Source organism: Dryas octopetala, chromosome 7 (assembly GCF_963921425.1).
Source record: "Dryas octopetala chromosome 7, drDryOcto1.1, whole genome shotgun sequence".
In the NCBI taxonomy this organism is placed as follows: Eukaryota; Viridiplantae; Streptophyta; class Magnoliopsida; order Rosales; family Rosaceae; genus Dryas; species Dryas octopetala.
The window spans coordinates 5,910,530-5,924,302 of NC_141372.1; the positions used below are offsets into that span (position 1 = coordinate 5,910,530).

The 13,773-nt window shown below is 38.7% G+C and overlaps 1 protein-coding gene across 5 annotated transcripts; it reads right to left on the reverse strand.

Moving 5' to 3' along the window:
• Positions 1-385: 385 nt before the first annotated feature.
• LOC147278970 (nucleoporin) lies at positions 386-12,108 on the reverse strand. 5 transcript variants are annotated; one of them, XM_086249587.1, is made up of 10 exons: positions 11,939-12,108; positions 11,440-11,526; positions 10,442-11,177; positions 4,654-10,307; positions 3,062-3,950; positions 2,247-2,932; positions 1,463-1,589; positions 1,246-1,327; positions 924-1,153; positions 386-809 (listed from the first exon to the last, which is right to left on the reverse strand). In XM_086249587.1, exons 2-9 carry the CDS (start codon positions 11,488-11,490, stop codon positions 1,051-1,053), a joined length of 8,328 nt encoding a protein of 2,775 aa, XP_086105713.1. In that variant the 5' UTR covers positions 11,491-11,526; positions 11,939-12,108; the 3' UTR covers positions 386-809; positions 924-1,050. The 5 variants fall into 5 exon arrangements, with proteins under 5 accessions (XP_086105713.1, XP_086105715.1, XP_086105714.1 ...); XM_086249589.1 differs by having other exon boundaries at positions 4,654-10,296; positions 10,446-11,177; positions 11,440-11,567; XM_086249588.1 differs by having other exon boundaries at positions 1,017-1,153; positions 11,440-11,567.
• Between the last annotated feature and the right edge of the window lie 1,665 nt (positions 12,109-13,773).

Here is a 13,773-nt window from a genome sequence, read left to right on the forward strand (position 1 = left end):
TTCAACTTCACACATCCAATAATTCAACCACGAAAACTAGGCATGGAGATCGAGTACAACCTGCTTATGCAACCAACACCTTAGACCAGAGAGTACAGAAAAGTTTGCTTCCTACGGTTCTCAAGGCATTACTGCATTTCATTAAGACCATATTTTTGAACGATTTTAGAATTTGATCAGTACCCATATAATCCGTTACTTGTTGCAAGTCATGTATTCAAAAGAGAATAGTTACAGTTTTTATGTGTAAAAAACAGAGGCCAAATTCTAGGATTTTAAAATGGTCAATATTCTAGGAAATTAAACCAATTTCAAGTTTTCAACCAAGGACAATTGCAGAAACAGATTTGACTAACAAAAAGAACATGTAGACATGTACAAGATCTGCTTGCAGAAAAATGAGGCAAAGCATTAATGCATGCCTGATTTATACATACGAAATACCATCAAAGCACTACATTGGAGTTTTTGTTACAACTAAATTCTCTCTAATTTTTATTGAGAAAACCTATAATAATAACAGCTATGATGTACAACCTTCGGTTGGGTTTTGAGTACAAATAATCTACGATCTTCCCTATGATGGAAATTTTTTTCTTATTAGATGCAACCGAGCTTCTGAGATTCATTAAGGTAAAAAATGGGAACCTGAGTTGCTTGGCTGAGCAAAATAATAAATCAATCTAACCACATCTAGGAGACTAGGAAGGAGAAAAAAATTGCAGATTATGCTTCCAATTTAATACCCAATAGAAACATAACCATAGTCGGGAACCCAAGCCCATCTTGCTCTTAAACCAAATGTGAACCTGCAACACAAGGAAATGGGACACATAAGTTTTGAACTTCAAAAGGATCATACATTATGACTTTCAAACAGGCTTTCCAGGCATATCAATAGAGCATGAACAGAAAAAACTTACCCAAAAAAAAAAAATTAAGTACTCAAGAACTGCTGATAGTGAGGGAAGAAAAGAAATCAGCAACTAAAGAAGCATATCCATAAAATCAACCACCTGAAAAAATGAGAATCTCCAGCCACTTTGGCTTTTAAATGGCAAGCGTAGCAAGAAGGGCATGCAGTATAGCCCAATAGATCATAATACCAAGCCGTAAAGCAGGTTTTCGCATTAGAGTCCGATCACAAGAAACCCTGGCAGATTGTACAAGAAGATTTAGCACATTCACAAAATTTAGCTAAGTTTCAAATCAAAATACTATGAAGAAAGAATTGGATATGCCTACCAAAGGCCATCGATCATGTCCGTCACAGGTCTTGTAAATCTTGGAACAATTCTTGATGTAGTGAGTGACTTGAAACCATGAACTACAGCACAAGAAACAAAGAAAGTTCAAAGCCAAGTAAGAAGCAACTTCAGTGACTTATCTGACTTGGTATATTAGGGGAACAAAACAGTCAAAACAGTAAAAGAGGACAGTAACTATATTGGTATAGGATCACCTTTATCATCCTCTTCATCTTCCAACCTACTAGTGCTCCCAGAATCCATATCTATGGCAATTGCAACTTGATCATTATTGCCTTTGCGCAAACTGCGGACTTGAGGTGCGACGGCCCATTTGTTTACCTATACAAAATCAAGAAAATAGAGTACTTAATGACATTACAATATTCTGAGGCAAAAGCTATACTCTATCCTTATGCACATATAGGTTCATACAACATCTTAATTTGTGTTCCAGGAAAACAACCCAATCTTCAAATATCCAGAGTTTTGGTTACCACAGTAATACAAGTAACCCTTCTGACCCAAAAACAACACACACACATAATATAACCAACTCTTTGAATATAGCAATACAGTATCCATATCTAGTAAAGAAGAATGAGTGGCATCTTCCCTTAAAAAAAAAAAATTTTCCTCCTTTTTATCAGCTGTGGTTTACTCATAAACACATAGCTCACTACAGTTCATTCTGTGAGATTAAACCCCTAGCGTGTGAATAAAACCTCAACATCACATCTGCATGTTAAAGTTGACATTCAAATAAGATTTAGATATACAAACTGCACACATTTGAATAAAACTCCAACGTCCAAAACACATGTTTAAAAGCAAATATACTATAAAGGATGCTACTAATGCTAGAGGAGTGGTCAGACATGAGGTTGAGTATTTTAATAAGACACATACCATATTTTAAGTCATTGGATAAAAAATCCAACAGTTAAAACGACAAAGGCATAAAACATGTAAGTAAATAAACAAATAAACATATCTCACCTCAGGCTCAACTTCAAGAATTTCAGAGGTCCTGCTAGTTGCCCTGCCAGAATCTCCCACACCATCAAGCAAATTTAGTCGTGATTCCTTCTCATGCAAAGACTTCTCAAGAGTTTCTCCCTTGCGTGCTAATTCTTCTACCTTACTCCTTTCTACTTGCAATAATGTATCCTTGCTTTGAGCCAAAGCCCGCAGGTCCCCCAATTCTGATATAAAAGAATCAATCTTTTTCTTAAATATTTCCTTCTGTTCAGAGAGATGATCATTGTTCTTCTCCTCAAGAGTCGCACTGTGCACCCCAACCCGAGCAATATTCATATCAAACCATGTTAATAACTCAAGAATCTCATCTGAATTTCTCTTGTTGCTGATTTGTGATGCAACAAGAACATCATTGGTGCACCTAGTGACCTCTTGCCTTAAGAAAGATATCTCGGCATCCCGATCTTGCAATTGTGATTGGAGCTTTTCAACCTCAGCAAGGAGGTTTGCAGATAGATGATGTAGCTCATCAAACTTACTCACAGTGATGGAAAGTTTTTTCATAACCTTTCCACGAGAAGCTTCAAGGTTCTTCAGATCTAGGTTCTTTTGTTCCACAATCTTTTCCAGCTCCTTAATCTTGTAAGTGAGACCTTGCATCTGCACCTCCTCCTCATCAAGTGCTTGCATTAGGTCCTCAATTTCTGCAATCACAAGAAAATTTCATAATTACTGATCATCTAAAATAACCATTTTAAATTTCACCACAAAGATAAACATTTGAAATTATAGGAGATATAAAGGTGAGGATCCAATGTCAATGAAAAACTGACCTTGGTCTTTGGAAGCAATCACATCAGTCAGTGATCTGACCCTCTCTTGTAACTCGGTAGAGGTGGCATGGCAATCTTCTAGCTCCTTTACTCTCTGATCCAGTAGGTTACGTTCACCCTTCATCACTTCCACCTGCTTCTCCAAATCTTGCATCAACGATTTTGAAGATTGAAGATCCATTGAGTAACTCGTTGCAGCCGCTTCAGCTTCCTTGATTTGACTTACAAGCTCCATGCAAATCCTTTCCTTCTGAATGTCCTTCTCCTGAAGCTCTTTCTGCAACTTTGAAATGGTAATCTTCATTTCCTTTTGGCTACCTTCCACAATTTCATCTGTCAGAGTCGCAAAATCACTCACAGTCGACAATAGCCTGTCTGTCATATTCCTGACACATTCCTCAGAGCAAAACTGATCCTCTCCAATCAAAGAAAGTCCTTCAGCAGGAAATTCTGCTGATTTCAATCTCACCCCCAAATCTCCAACAGCCCAACTATTTCCCACCAATCCGGCTTTTCTTCTGTCCATTTCCGTAACTGAACTAGTGCATGCTTCAAAGAGCAAGACAAGATTTCTACGCAAGACAAGAAGTTCCTTGTCCTTTTCCTTTTCAACAAGTTCCATACGTGAAAAGTCTCTCTTCAAGGATTCAAATGAGTCATTTTTGTAAGTAATTTCTCCACAAACAATTGCCATCAATTTAGATACACTGCTAGATTTTTCATGCAATGAGGTTGAGTGTTCATCTAGTTTTTCTTTAAGAGCGCCAATCTCCATCATGAGTTCTTGCAGATAATGCTTTACGTAACTAAAGGTTTCAATTACAAAATTGTCATCAAATTGGCCATGCATGTTGGAGTCTGACCAAGAATTCATCGAAATAAAGTTCTCCTGAACAGGGAAGCTCAAATTAGAAGATATGAAAAATGAAATATGTGCTATAAAACGTTGTTTTATAAATTACGCTAATACAAGAGAACAATGCTTCCGATCAAATATAAAGACTAGAATTGTCATAGAATAATAGTATAATAATTTTCATATAAAGACTAATAGTATAAACAATAATTATGATAATAAAAATAGCATTTACTAGTGATAATGATAAGAATAATAATAGAGGAGCCAGAATAAATCCAAACTTTGGATAGCAAGTGATGTGAATCCAACTTTTTATTGGGAGTTGGCATTATAGAAGAGATCAAAGAACTAATATACACAATGAATTCTTCTATAATCATCATTCCACACTCGAAAGGATTCATTCTCTAACCTGCTTAGTGCAGTGGACTAAACCACCATACTTGTTTTAAAATGAAGTTTACTTGTATTGATGCAACAGAATATTTGCTAGACAAAGAACCTAGAATTGGTAGGAAATGGTCTTTTATACACAATGAATTCTTTTATAATCATCATTCCACACTCAAAAGGATTCATTCTCTAACCTGCTTAGTGCAGTGGACTAAACCACCATACTTGTTTTAAAATGAAGTTTACTTGTATTGATGCAACAGAATATTTGCTAGACAAAGAACCTAGAATTGGTAGGAAATGGTCTTTAACAAGCCATACATGCACATAGTAAAGATACCTTATCTGATTTGCTTGTTATAAATCCACCAGTTGCAGTAAAAAGGGGCACATCAACCATGTTAGCACCACTGCTTGATTTGAGACACAAGTCAATACCAGACTCCAGGTTGAGCAAAAATTCCAAGTCCTTGTGAAAAACACCAGTCAATAAATTGCTAATATCATGGAAACCCTTCCTGAGTTGATCTACACCAGATTTTAATCCTGAAAATTCAGAAAATTTGTTTTTTCTTTCCACGGAGTGAGCAGTAGATAATTTTTCAACACGTAAGAGAGATTCAAGTTTGGCGGCCTCTGCAAGATCCCTTTCCCTGGAGATTATAGCAAGTTCACTCGCAGATTTTGCTAGCTCTTCCTGGAGACCATCATTTCTCTCTTGAACCTCATTCAATTCTGCAAGGAGTAGCTCTGCTGCTCTCTTAGACTTCTTGGCCTCTTGTTCTGAAGAAACCAAATCTGCACGCAAGTCAAATAACATTTTCCCGATTTGTTCACACTTCACAACTGGATCACCAGAGTTAACATCATCTGCAACATCAATGTTGCTTAAAATACTTAAAATCATGCTCAAAAAATTTCCTTTCTCCTGCAGATTGTGTTCAGTTTCTTTCAAACAATTCCTCAAGAATTCGCTCTCAGATTCTAAGGCTTCTACCCTCTCGGGATAAGTGGACAAATCCCTGAACTTTTGTTCATATTCTGCAAGTTTACCTTCCCCTATCTTGATCTCAGATCTCAACCGTTCCACCTCAGAATTGATCTCATCAATAGTTTGCTTCAGACTGTCACGTTGTTGCACCAATGACTTCCCCTTTCTAACTGCAACATTTAACTTCTCTCTGACAGAAGCAGACTTCTGCTCCTCCAGATTTAGGAGCCCTTGCAACTCATTCACTTTTTTATTAAGTGATTCTAATTCACAAGCCAAAAACTGTTGCTTCTCCACATATCCATCTCTCTCCTCCTTCACATCCAAATATTCACGTTGAACTTCCTCCAACTCTTTCTTCAAAACAGCTATATCTGGTTCCCCAGTATCAACTGTACATATGCTTCTTGCTTCATTAACCATTGCATCAGCATTTTCAGTACAGAGACCATCAGCTGCACCCCCAAACACAGGTTTTCCAGAGGAAAGAGTTGCATAACTCTCTAAAAGCTTATTCAGTAAACCCTCCAAGCACTCAATGCTACTGCCACCAGAAGACTCATACTTTGTTCCAGGATCCTGCAATGCATCAGCAACCAAACTCTGCAATCTTCTTATTTCACTTTCTAAGCTAAATATTTGCTTTTCATTCCCACGCATCTTGGCCACATTCTCCTGCAAATCAGTAACTTCCATCTGCAGCTTTTCATTCTGAAGCTCAAACTCAGCTGCCTCTACTAAAAGTTTCTCATGATCAATGTTCAGAGTCTCAAATCTTTCAGAGAGATGATCTCTCTCATGAATAAATGTTTGAATGTCTACCTCAAGGTCAGATATTCTCTTCCGTGAGGCTTCCAAATCAGCAGTTAGTGATACACAAGAGTTTTCAAGGTCAACAACCTTATGCTGGAGAGTCATATTATCACACTGCGCCTCTGAAAGTGTTTTTCTTAACCACTCAATCATAGCTTCTGGCTCCATGGACCGCAGATGTGATGGCATATCGATCCTGTCCAAAAGTTCCTCCCATCTCTGGACTAAGTTGTTCCTTTCCATTAAGGATTGTTCCAGCATTTCATTTTGTTCGGCCAACCCATAAAACTTACTTTGAAGTTCCTCATATTTTCTTTTCAAATCATCACTGGAATCTGAACTTGGCTGTACATCATCTTTCCAGGAATCCATAACAACAAAACCCGCATCAGAGTATGAACCCCCTCCAGCAGAACTCTTCTGGTCTGAATCTGTCAGAGGAAAAGTGTTACCGGTAGCTGACCTTGCTAGCCAATCAATCTTTTCAATAACATCTCTTGAATGAAAATGCTCTGGCAGATCAAGGTCTTCTAAAATCTCTTCTATTCTCTGAAGGACAGAATCTTTGAGAAGGAATGATTCTCTTAATGCAGTAGCCGAATTGCGGATGTATGAAAGCTCAGATTCCAGAGCCTCCACACGCTCACCAGCCTCTGAATACACCTTAAGTTTTGTTTCAACCTCAAGAAGCCTGGCATCTTTCAATTGCAGCTCCTGCAAGAACCTTTCTAGTTCACTAGATTTCTCAGTAAGGGACTGCTTGAGACCATCTCGCTGTACAACCAAGCCTTTCCCCTTGGTGACAGCAATGCTAAGCTTCTCTCTAAGGGAAGATACCCGTTGCTCTGATTGTTCAAGTTCATTTACTCTCTCCTGTAACTCAGAACGAGCAACAAGAAGAGATTCCTCCGCCTGACGTAAACTTTCCCTGAGAACAATTATTTCATTTTCATGCTGGAGACACAAGGCATTTAACTGCTGTATTTCTTCCTGCATTAAATTCAACTCCATCACCTTAGATCCAAAACCATCTTTTGATAAGCCTACCTGCACATTAGCCTCCTTGTATTTTTGAACAAGACACGATATCAGTGATTCCAAACGTGAAGCAGGCATTTTATCTACTTGAATCTCAGCATGTTCCACTTCTAGCACACCCTCAACATCTTCTATTAGCTTCTGAATAGTACTTGAATCAAGGCATCTTTGTTTGAGTTCTTCAAATTCTTCTGCTCTATTCATCAACTCTGAATTTAGCTTCTTGTTAACAGATTCAAGTTGCAGCCTCTCACTCAATAATTTCTCCAGCTGTTCCATGATAGTTTCATAATTACTGTAATCTAGAGGATCAGGAGGCTTCTCGTCGTGCAGGTTCATCTCACTTTCATCTATGGACCCATGCAGAACAGTAGGAAGTTTTCTAAGGTTTCCATACAGCTTAAGCAACATATCATTGGCCAATTCATTTTTTCCATGAAGATCACCACATTTCTCATTCACTTCTTTGTATAAAATACCAATTGCTTCACGATCTGTACGAGAAGTTTCAAGTTTCTCCTTCTGATCTTCAATAACACTGAGGGCAGCATAAATAGAAGCAACACAATGGCTAATTGTGTCCAAACCATCATGAGAGACTAATGCAGTTGTGGTGAAACTCCCAAGAGACTCATTAAGCTTCCCAATTGCTTCAACAACTGGGGAAATAGTGGAATTCCAGAACCGCTGAAGTATCAAAACCCTCTCAACCGCTTCCTTGTGCAAATTTTCTAATTGATTAGAGATCTGAGATACCATGTCATTTGAACTTAGATGTAAATCATGCAATCTAGTCTGCAATTGATTAATTCTTGATTCATACCCATGTAGCTTTATACCAACTTCAACGTTTTCTTCTTTAAGACCAGTAACTTGTAGTTCTAAGGCTTTGCAGAGAACCACAAGCTCACTGTTCTTTGCTTCAATGCTGCCCCGATGTTGCTCCAAAGCTTCATATAGGACCCCCAGCTCAATGTTGTTTGCTTCCAGATTCTTGCTATGTTCCTCCAAGGTTTCATACTGATCCTTCAGCTCCCTGAATGTGGCAGTGGCAGTTTTCCTACCATCTGGCTCCTCCTTGAGCAGTACACTGGCATTTGCAGCATCCAGGCGCAACTGCTCAAATATTGCTCTCAAGTTTCCAGCTTTCTCTCTTACTGACGAGATTGAATCTTCAAGTGATTGATTTTCAGTTAAACCTTGTTCATCAATATGCGATTTTGACTCGAAGGCTTGAATCAGTTTTGATATGCCAGGTGAAGAAACTTTATCACCTGCTGCCCGGCTCAACGATGCTGAATACGAGCAGATGGCTTCAATTTCCTTTACAATTTTATGCAACATTTTATCTGCCTCCTTCAAGTTTCCCTTAAGTGCAACAAACCCAAAAGAATCATCAAAGACTTCCTGGCCAAGATTCACAAATGGTGAGCCTCCTGCACAGCCATCAGATAAAGAATTTTCCAACATAATAACGGGAACTTCACTATCTTGCTTCCCTGGAAATTGGTGAGAATTTTCATTTTCAGTTGCAATTTCATGACCCCTGCTCTGTACTTCTGAAATTTCAACTTGATTCCCAGCTTCTCCCGCTTGAGCTGGTATTTTAATTCCACTCTTATCAACCTCTCTCATCTTAGCCTTAAGTGCGTCCAGATTGCTAGTAAGAAGAATATTTTCTTCGGTGAGTTGTTCAAGGCGCGTTGTTGTTTCTTTTAGTTCAACCTCAACCCTCATTTGTTCTCCACGTTCTGCAGATAACTGCTCTTGAAGAACAAGAAGTTCGGATGAAAGTCTCATGTTCTCATGAGCAGAATGCTCCCTCTCCTCCTCGAGCTTCTTTCTCTCCTCTGTAACCAAAGCAACGCTCCCATTCAAGTTGGCATTTTCTACCTGCAAAGCCGATACTAGACTCTTACTGAATGCCAATTCTATTGCAAGTTTCTCATTTTCACCGGAAAGATGCTCTTTCTCCTCCTGCAAACCCGATACTAGATTCTTACTGTCAGCCAATTCTATTGCAAGTTTCTCCTTCTCATGAAGAAAAATCTCATTTTGCTGAACAAGTTTAATTCTAACTTCATCCACTGAAGCTATAGTCCCATTTAAATTCTCATTTTCCACCTGTAAATCTGCCACCAACCTCTTGCACTCAGCTAATTCTGTTGACAGTCTTAACAAATCCAGCTGTGACCTTTCCAGGCTGGTATGCAACTCAGTTGCTCTAGCAGAAAATTCTTCAACCTCTGCCCTCGCAGTATGAAATTGATTTTGGAACTCCTCCCTCCCACTAGCAACAGCCTGGAGCTCATGTGTGCACTGTGCAAGCTCTTCAGCAAGGCATTGGTTATTCCCACGAACTTCATTGAGTGAAGCATGGACAAAAGATATTTCGTCAACCAACTGATGATGCTGGCAATCAAACTCCAGTTGCATCTCAGACTGTTGTGTGAGCTGCAAGTGAAATATATCTTTTGTGAAATTTGTGAGGATCAATTCTTCTTTAAGTCGCTCAAACAATTCCGAATTAGTAGTCCCCAGCAAGGTATTAGAAACTGGTTCAATTGTCTTAAGCAGACTCCGGAACTCTTCTTCACTAAGCCTCCTAATTACTTCTGTGAGCTGTGGGAGACTGATTGAGCTTACATCTGCAACAGGAGACACAGTCCATCCTCTATCTGAACTCACCATATTGGTTTCCAGAGGCCTTTTACAGTCATCCACAATATGTTGATGATGATAATCTTCCGCAACTGCTTGATGTTCTGCATCAACTTGAACACTTTCTTCCCCACCTTGCCCAAAACCAGATCCTAACTGCACTTCTGACTTCTCTTCATAAAAAGAACCAGGAACAGCTTCCTGTTTCTGCTGATTTGCCACATCAGCGCTAATAACTGAAGATCCATCTGCCTCAGGTAAAGCTAAAGCAGATGCTGGAAGTCCATCAGACATGGTTGCACCAGTTGAAACAGATGCTTCATCCACCTTACCGGTTTGCTCATCTACAGAGGAAGCTAGACCAGAGAAAGTTTCAACACTCCTATCAAACTCAGACAAAGAAAGCCTGTCATCTCCTTCAAGTTCCACTTCTGCTTCAAGACTACGATTAGATTGCTTTGCAACCGAACCATCAGCTTCCTGCATTGCCCCTACCCAGCAACAAATGAGATTCTAATTATACATCAAACCCATCAGTTTTCTTAATCTGCCCGGTTAATTTCCCCAATAACCCTAAAAGGAAATACATAATTAAAATTAAAAAACGAAAGGAGAAGAGCACAACCTACATCTGTTACCTGATCTTCCCTCTCCTGCATCAAGGATGTATTAATATTCTCCCGTGAAGGCAATGAATCCTCTTCCCTAATCGAACTCTCTGTTTCAACAGTAACACGCATCCCCTCTGTAACATCAACTGAAGCAGGTTGGGCTGAAACATCGACCGGTAAAGAAATATTGGCATCTTTGGCTTCCCTTCCAGAATCCACTATATGTGAAGTGTCCGATGAAATAACTCTTGTAACCTCAGCATCAGCGGTCCCAGTACTCTCCCCTTCATTCCGGTCAAAGAAATCAACATCATTACTGACCCCCGCATCCTGTGATGGTGATTCAGCATTTTGATCCACTACAGTTTCAACTACACTTCTCTCATGTGCAATGGGGACTGCCAAGGGATCAATAGCAGCAACGTTAGTGTCAGAAGCTATAGAATTCTCCACAGGATGTGACTCTGATGAGTTAATGATTTCTGGATTAGAATCTATAGGAGATTCCGTTTCTCCTTCAGGGACCTGAGGCAATGCTGTGGGTTTAGTTGCAGTCGAGATTGCATCAGCATCAACTTCATGTTGCTCTGATTCACCAGACTTCTTTGTGGATTTTTCATGGCTTCCACTGCCTGCAGTCGAGACTGCATCAGCATCAACTTCATGCTGCTCTGATTTACCAGACTTTTTTGTGGATTTTCCTTGGCTTCCACTGCCTTTATTATCCTTCTTCTGACGATATTGTTGAAGCTGGTGATAAATATACAAGACTCCAAATTAAAATCCAATAGCTCATTTTCAGTGTCTGGTTTGTTTCTATGACATTTAAGAAAATGAAAGCAGAAAAAGAAAGAAAATACCTATAGGCATTACAGAAAGAAAAACATATCTAGAAAAACCTAATAAAAATAAACAACTTAGATAAGTTACATTTTATTAGGGGTGGCAAATGGACGGATTAGGGCACGAAATAAATGTTCTACTTGGTCGGAAATCAGTGTGCTATGTGTACCTTTTTTCGGCCTGCAGCGAGCAGATCGGTACGGCTCTTGTTCTTGTCCATCCGATCCACTCCGTTCTTGCTCCCCACTTTGACTCCCTGAATATCACCACGGCTACGTCTCAATCACCATTAAAACCCTGCCCCCTCAACAATTAAAACACAACCACCATTACATTGGATAAACATTCGTTTGGCTGCTGAGATAAGTGCCGAGAAATAAAAGAAAAATCAAAATTGAAACTCAAAGTTTCATGCTGATTTCAGAAAAATGAGGCACACGCCAGCTCCATGCCCAATTTATTAGGTTCAATTTCTATTAGAACAGCATTTTTGCTCTATTTCCTTTCCCGGCAACCAAACAGAACATCAAAATGAAATCTGATTCGGAAGATCTAGAACCTAATTCACTTACTACAAAACCTAATTTGACATAAAACAACGAAAACAGTATGAATCGTAGAACATCAAAAAGAGATTGATTCGCAAACTGAAATGAAGAAAGGCGTACCTGGATTTAGCACCAGCTTCGATCTATTGAGCCGTCGCGGGTAATCGTATTGTTTTCGAATTGCTTTGTTGCTAATGGAAGTCTCTTCCGCTCGTCTCTCTCCCTCTCTCTTTCTCTCTGTGTCACTCTGTGTACGTATTGTTGGATTTAGTCCCTTGGATCTAACGCAACCTGCGTTTTCCTCTGTTACCTCATTAACCTGTGTAGGTGAAATGTCGATTCGGAAGAGAAGAGAAATGAAACGTCGCTGGTTTGGTGATTAGTTGGACCAACCGTTGTGTCTTGGTATTCAGCCCAATGGGCCTTGAGATTGGACTTTGAGAAGTTGGGCCACTTTGGGGGTCGACTAATCATTTTTCAGTTTTCAGCTAGAAGATTTGTTTAGAACTTTAGAAGGACAAATCTATCCATACACCAAATAACCTGATAAGCACCGAGTTAGTGGGTTTGGGTTGGTCATTGCTTGACACAAATATGAAATATGAGTTTATTTTTGCTCTCCATAAAAAAGTGGTGGATGAGTAACACGTGTCCTACCATTATGGATAGTGGGACACGTGTCATCCATCCATGATGATGATAATGTTCACCATGGTGAGCAAAAATGAATCTCACAAATATGAATATGACACGACCTACTAAGTACGAATAATAAACGAGCTGGGTGAGTGTCAACCACATGTAACATGATAAATACATTTAACAATTAAACAATTAGTATATGAAAAAATGAGTAATTTTTTTATTTTTTAATATGTATTATTTGAGTCATTGTATAATTTTAGAGTTATTTTCATATGATTTTGTCAATATCATGATTAAATAGATTTTTGTTTAAGGTTTTAGTTCACAATATATATAGATCAACTCGAGCATGACACGTTGTAAATGTGTTGAATCATTTGACACAATTAATCATACTAGAATTGATTAGTATTTAACACCAACACATGGAATTGTCACCTCTAATATTGAATCTCTATTTTTAAAATATTTTGGGCTAGTAAGGGGGTCAATGGCCCAAAGCTAATGCAAAAGCCACACTAGCCTACGGTGGCCTACGAGCCCCTAAAACATCATCCACCAAAAGTGGCCCAACACAAGGTGGAGGGGAGGTGGAATCTTTAAGGCCCAAGTCTTTACTTTGCTCCTTGCAATGGAGGTGGTTGCGGCATCTCCTCACTTGGTTTTTTTTTTTTTTTTTGAAAAGGAAGCATTCGAACTTCAAATCTCCGCCAATAGAGTATAAAGAAATGAGTTATTTACAATTACACTTCATAAGATTTATTGTTTTTTCACATACATCTTATAGAATTTTAAAAATTACATATACACCCCTTGAGGTTTCAAAACTGTTATATATAATCTCCTGTAAGATAAAATAATAAATAAACAAAGAAGATATTTGTATTGAGGTTGGACTTTACACCTTGAGTAATCTTATTAGGCCATTTCACCCCCTTAGTATGTCTTCTTGCATATTTTCTTATTGTTTTTCTTTTCATTGTAGGGAGTTATATGCAACAATTTTGAAACTTCAAAAAGCGTGAGTGTAAATAACTCATAAAAAATACTTTTAAACCAATAACTAATTCGCGCTCTACACCTAATTCGATTCGCCACCCATTATAGCTTTCGGCTTTTGTTGTTTTGTTTTGGGCCTATTCTGTTTTCATCTTTATAGTGTTCTGTTTACCCTTTTGCTGTTTTTGTCCCTTTTTGTATTATGTGTTGGGCTTAGCCTGGAATTTAGGCGTTGGACCTTCCATCTTTGTATTTGTTTTCAAGTCAATGAAAAATAAGAAAAAACTACCACAAGAATCATACTTTAAGTC

What these genes read in the sequence shown, in the direction of transcription:
- LOC147278970 (XM_086249587.1), bottom strand. Translation starts at nt 11,490, where the DNA reads ATGGACAAGAACAAGAGCCGTACCGATCTGCTCGCTGCAGGCCGAAAA. An exon ending in AGATGAAGAGGATGATAAAG is followed by an intron (nt 1,328 to 1,462) that starts GTGATCCTATAC and finishes CTTGTGCTGTAG; the next exon opens with TTCATGGTTTCAAGTCACTC. An exon ending in GACATGATCGATGGCCTTTG is followed by an intron (nt 1,154 to 1,245) that starts GTAGGCATATCC and finishes ACAATCTGCCAG; the next exon opens with GGTTTCTTGTGATCGGACTC.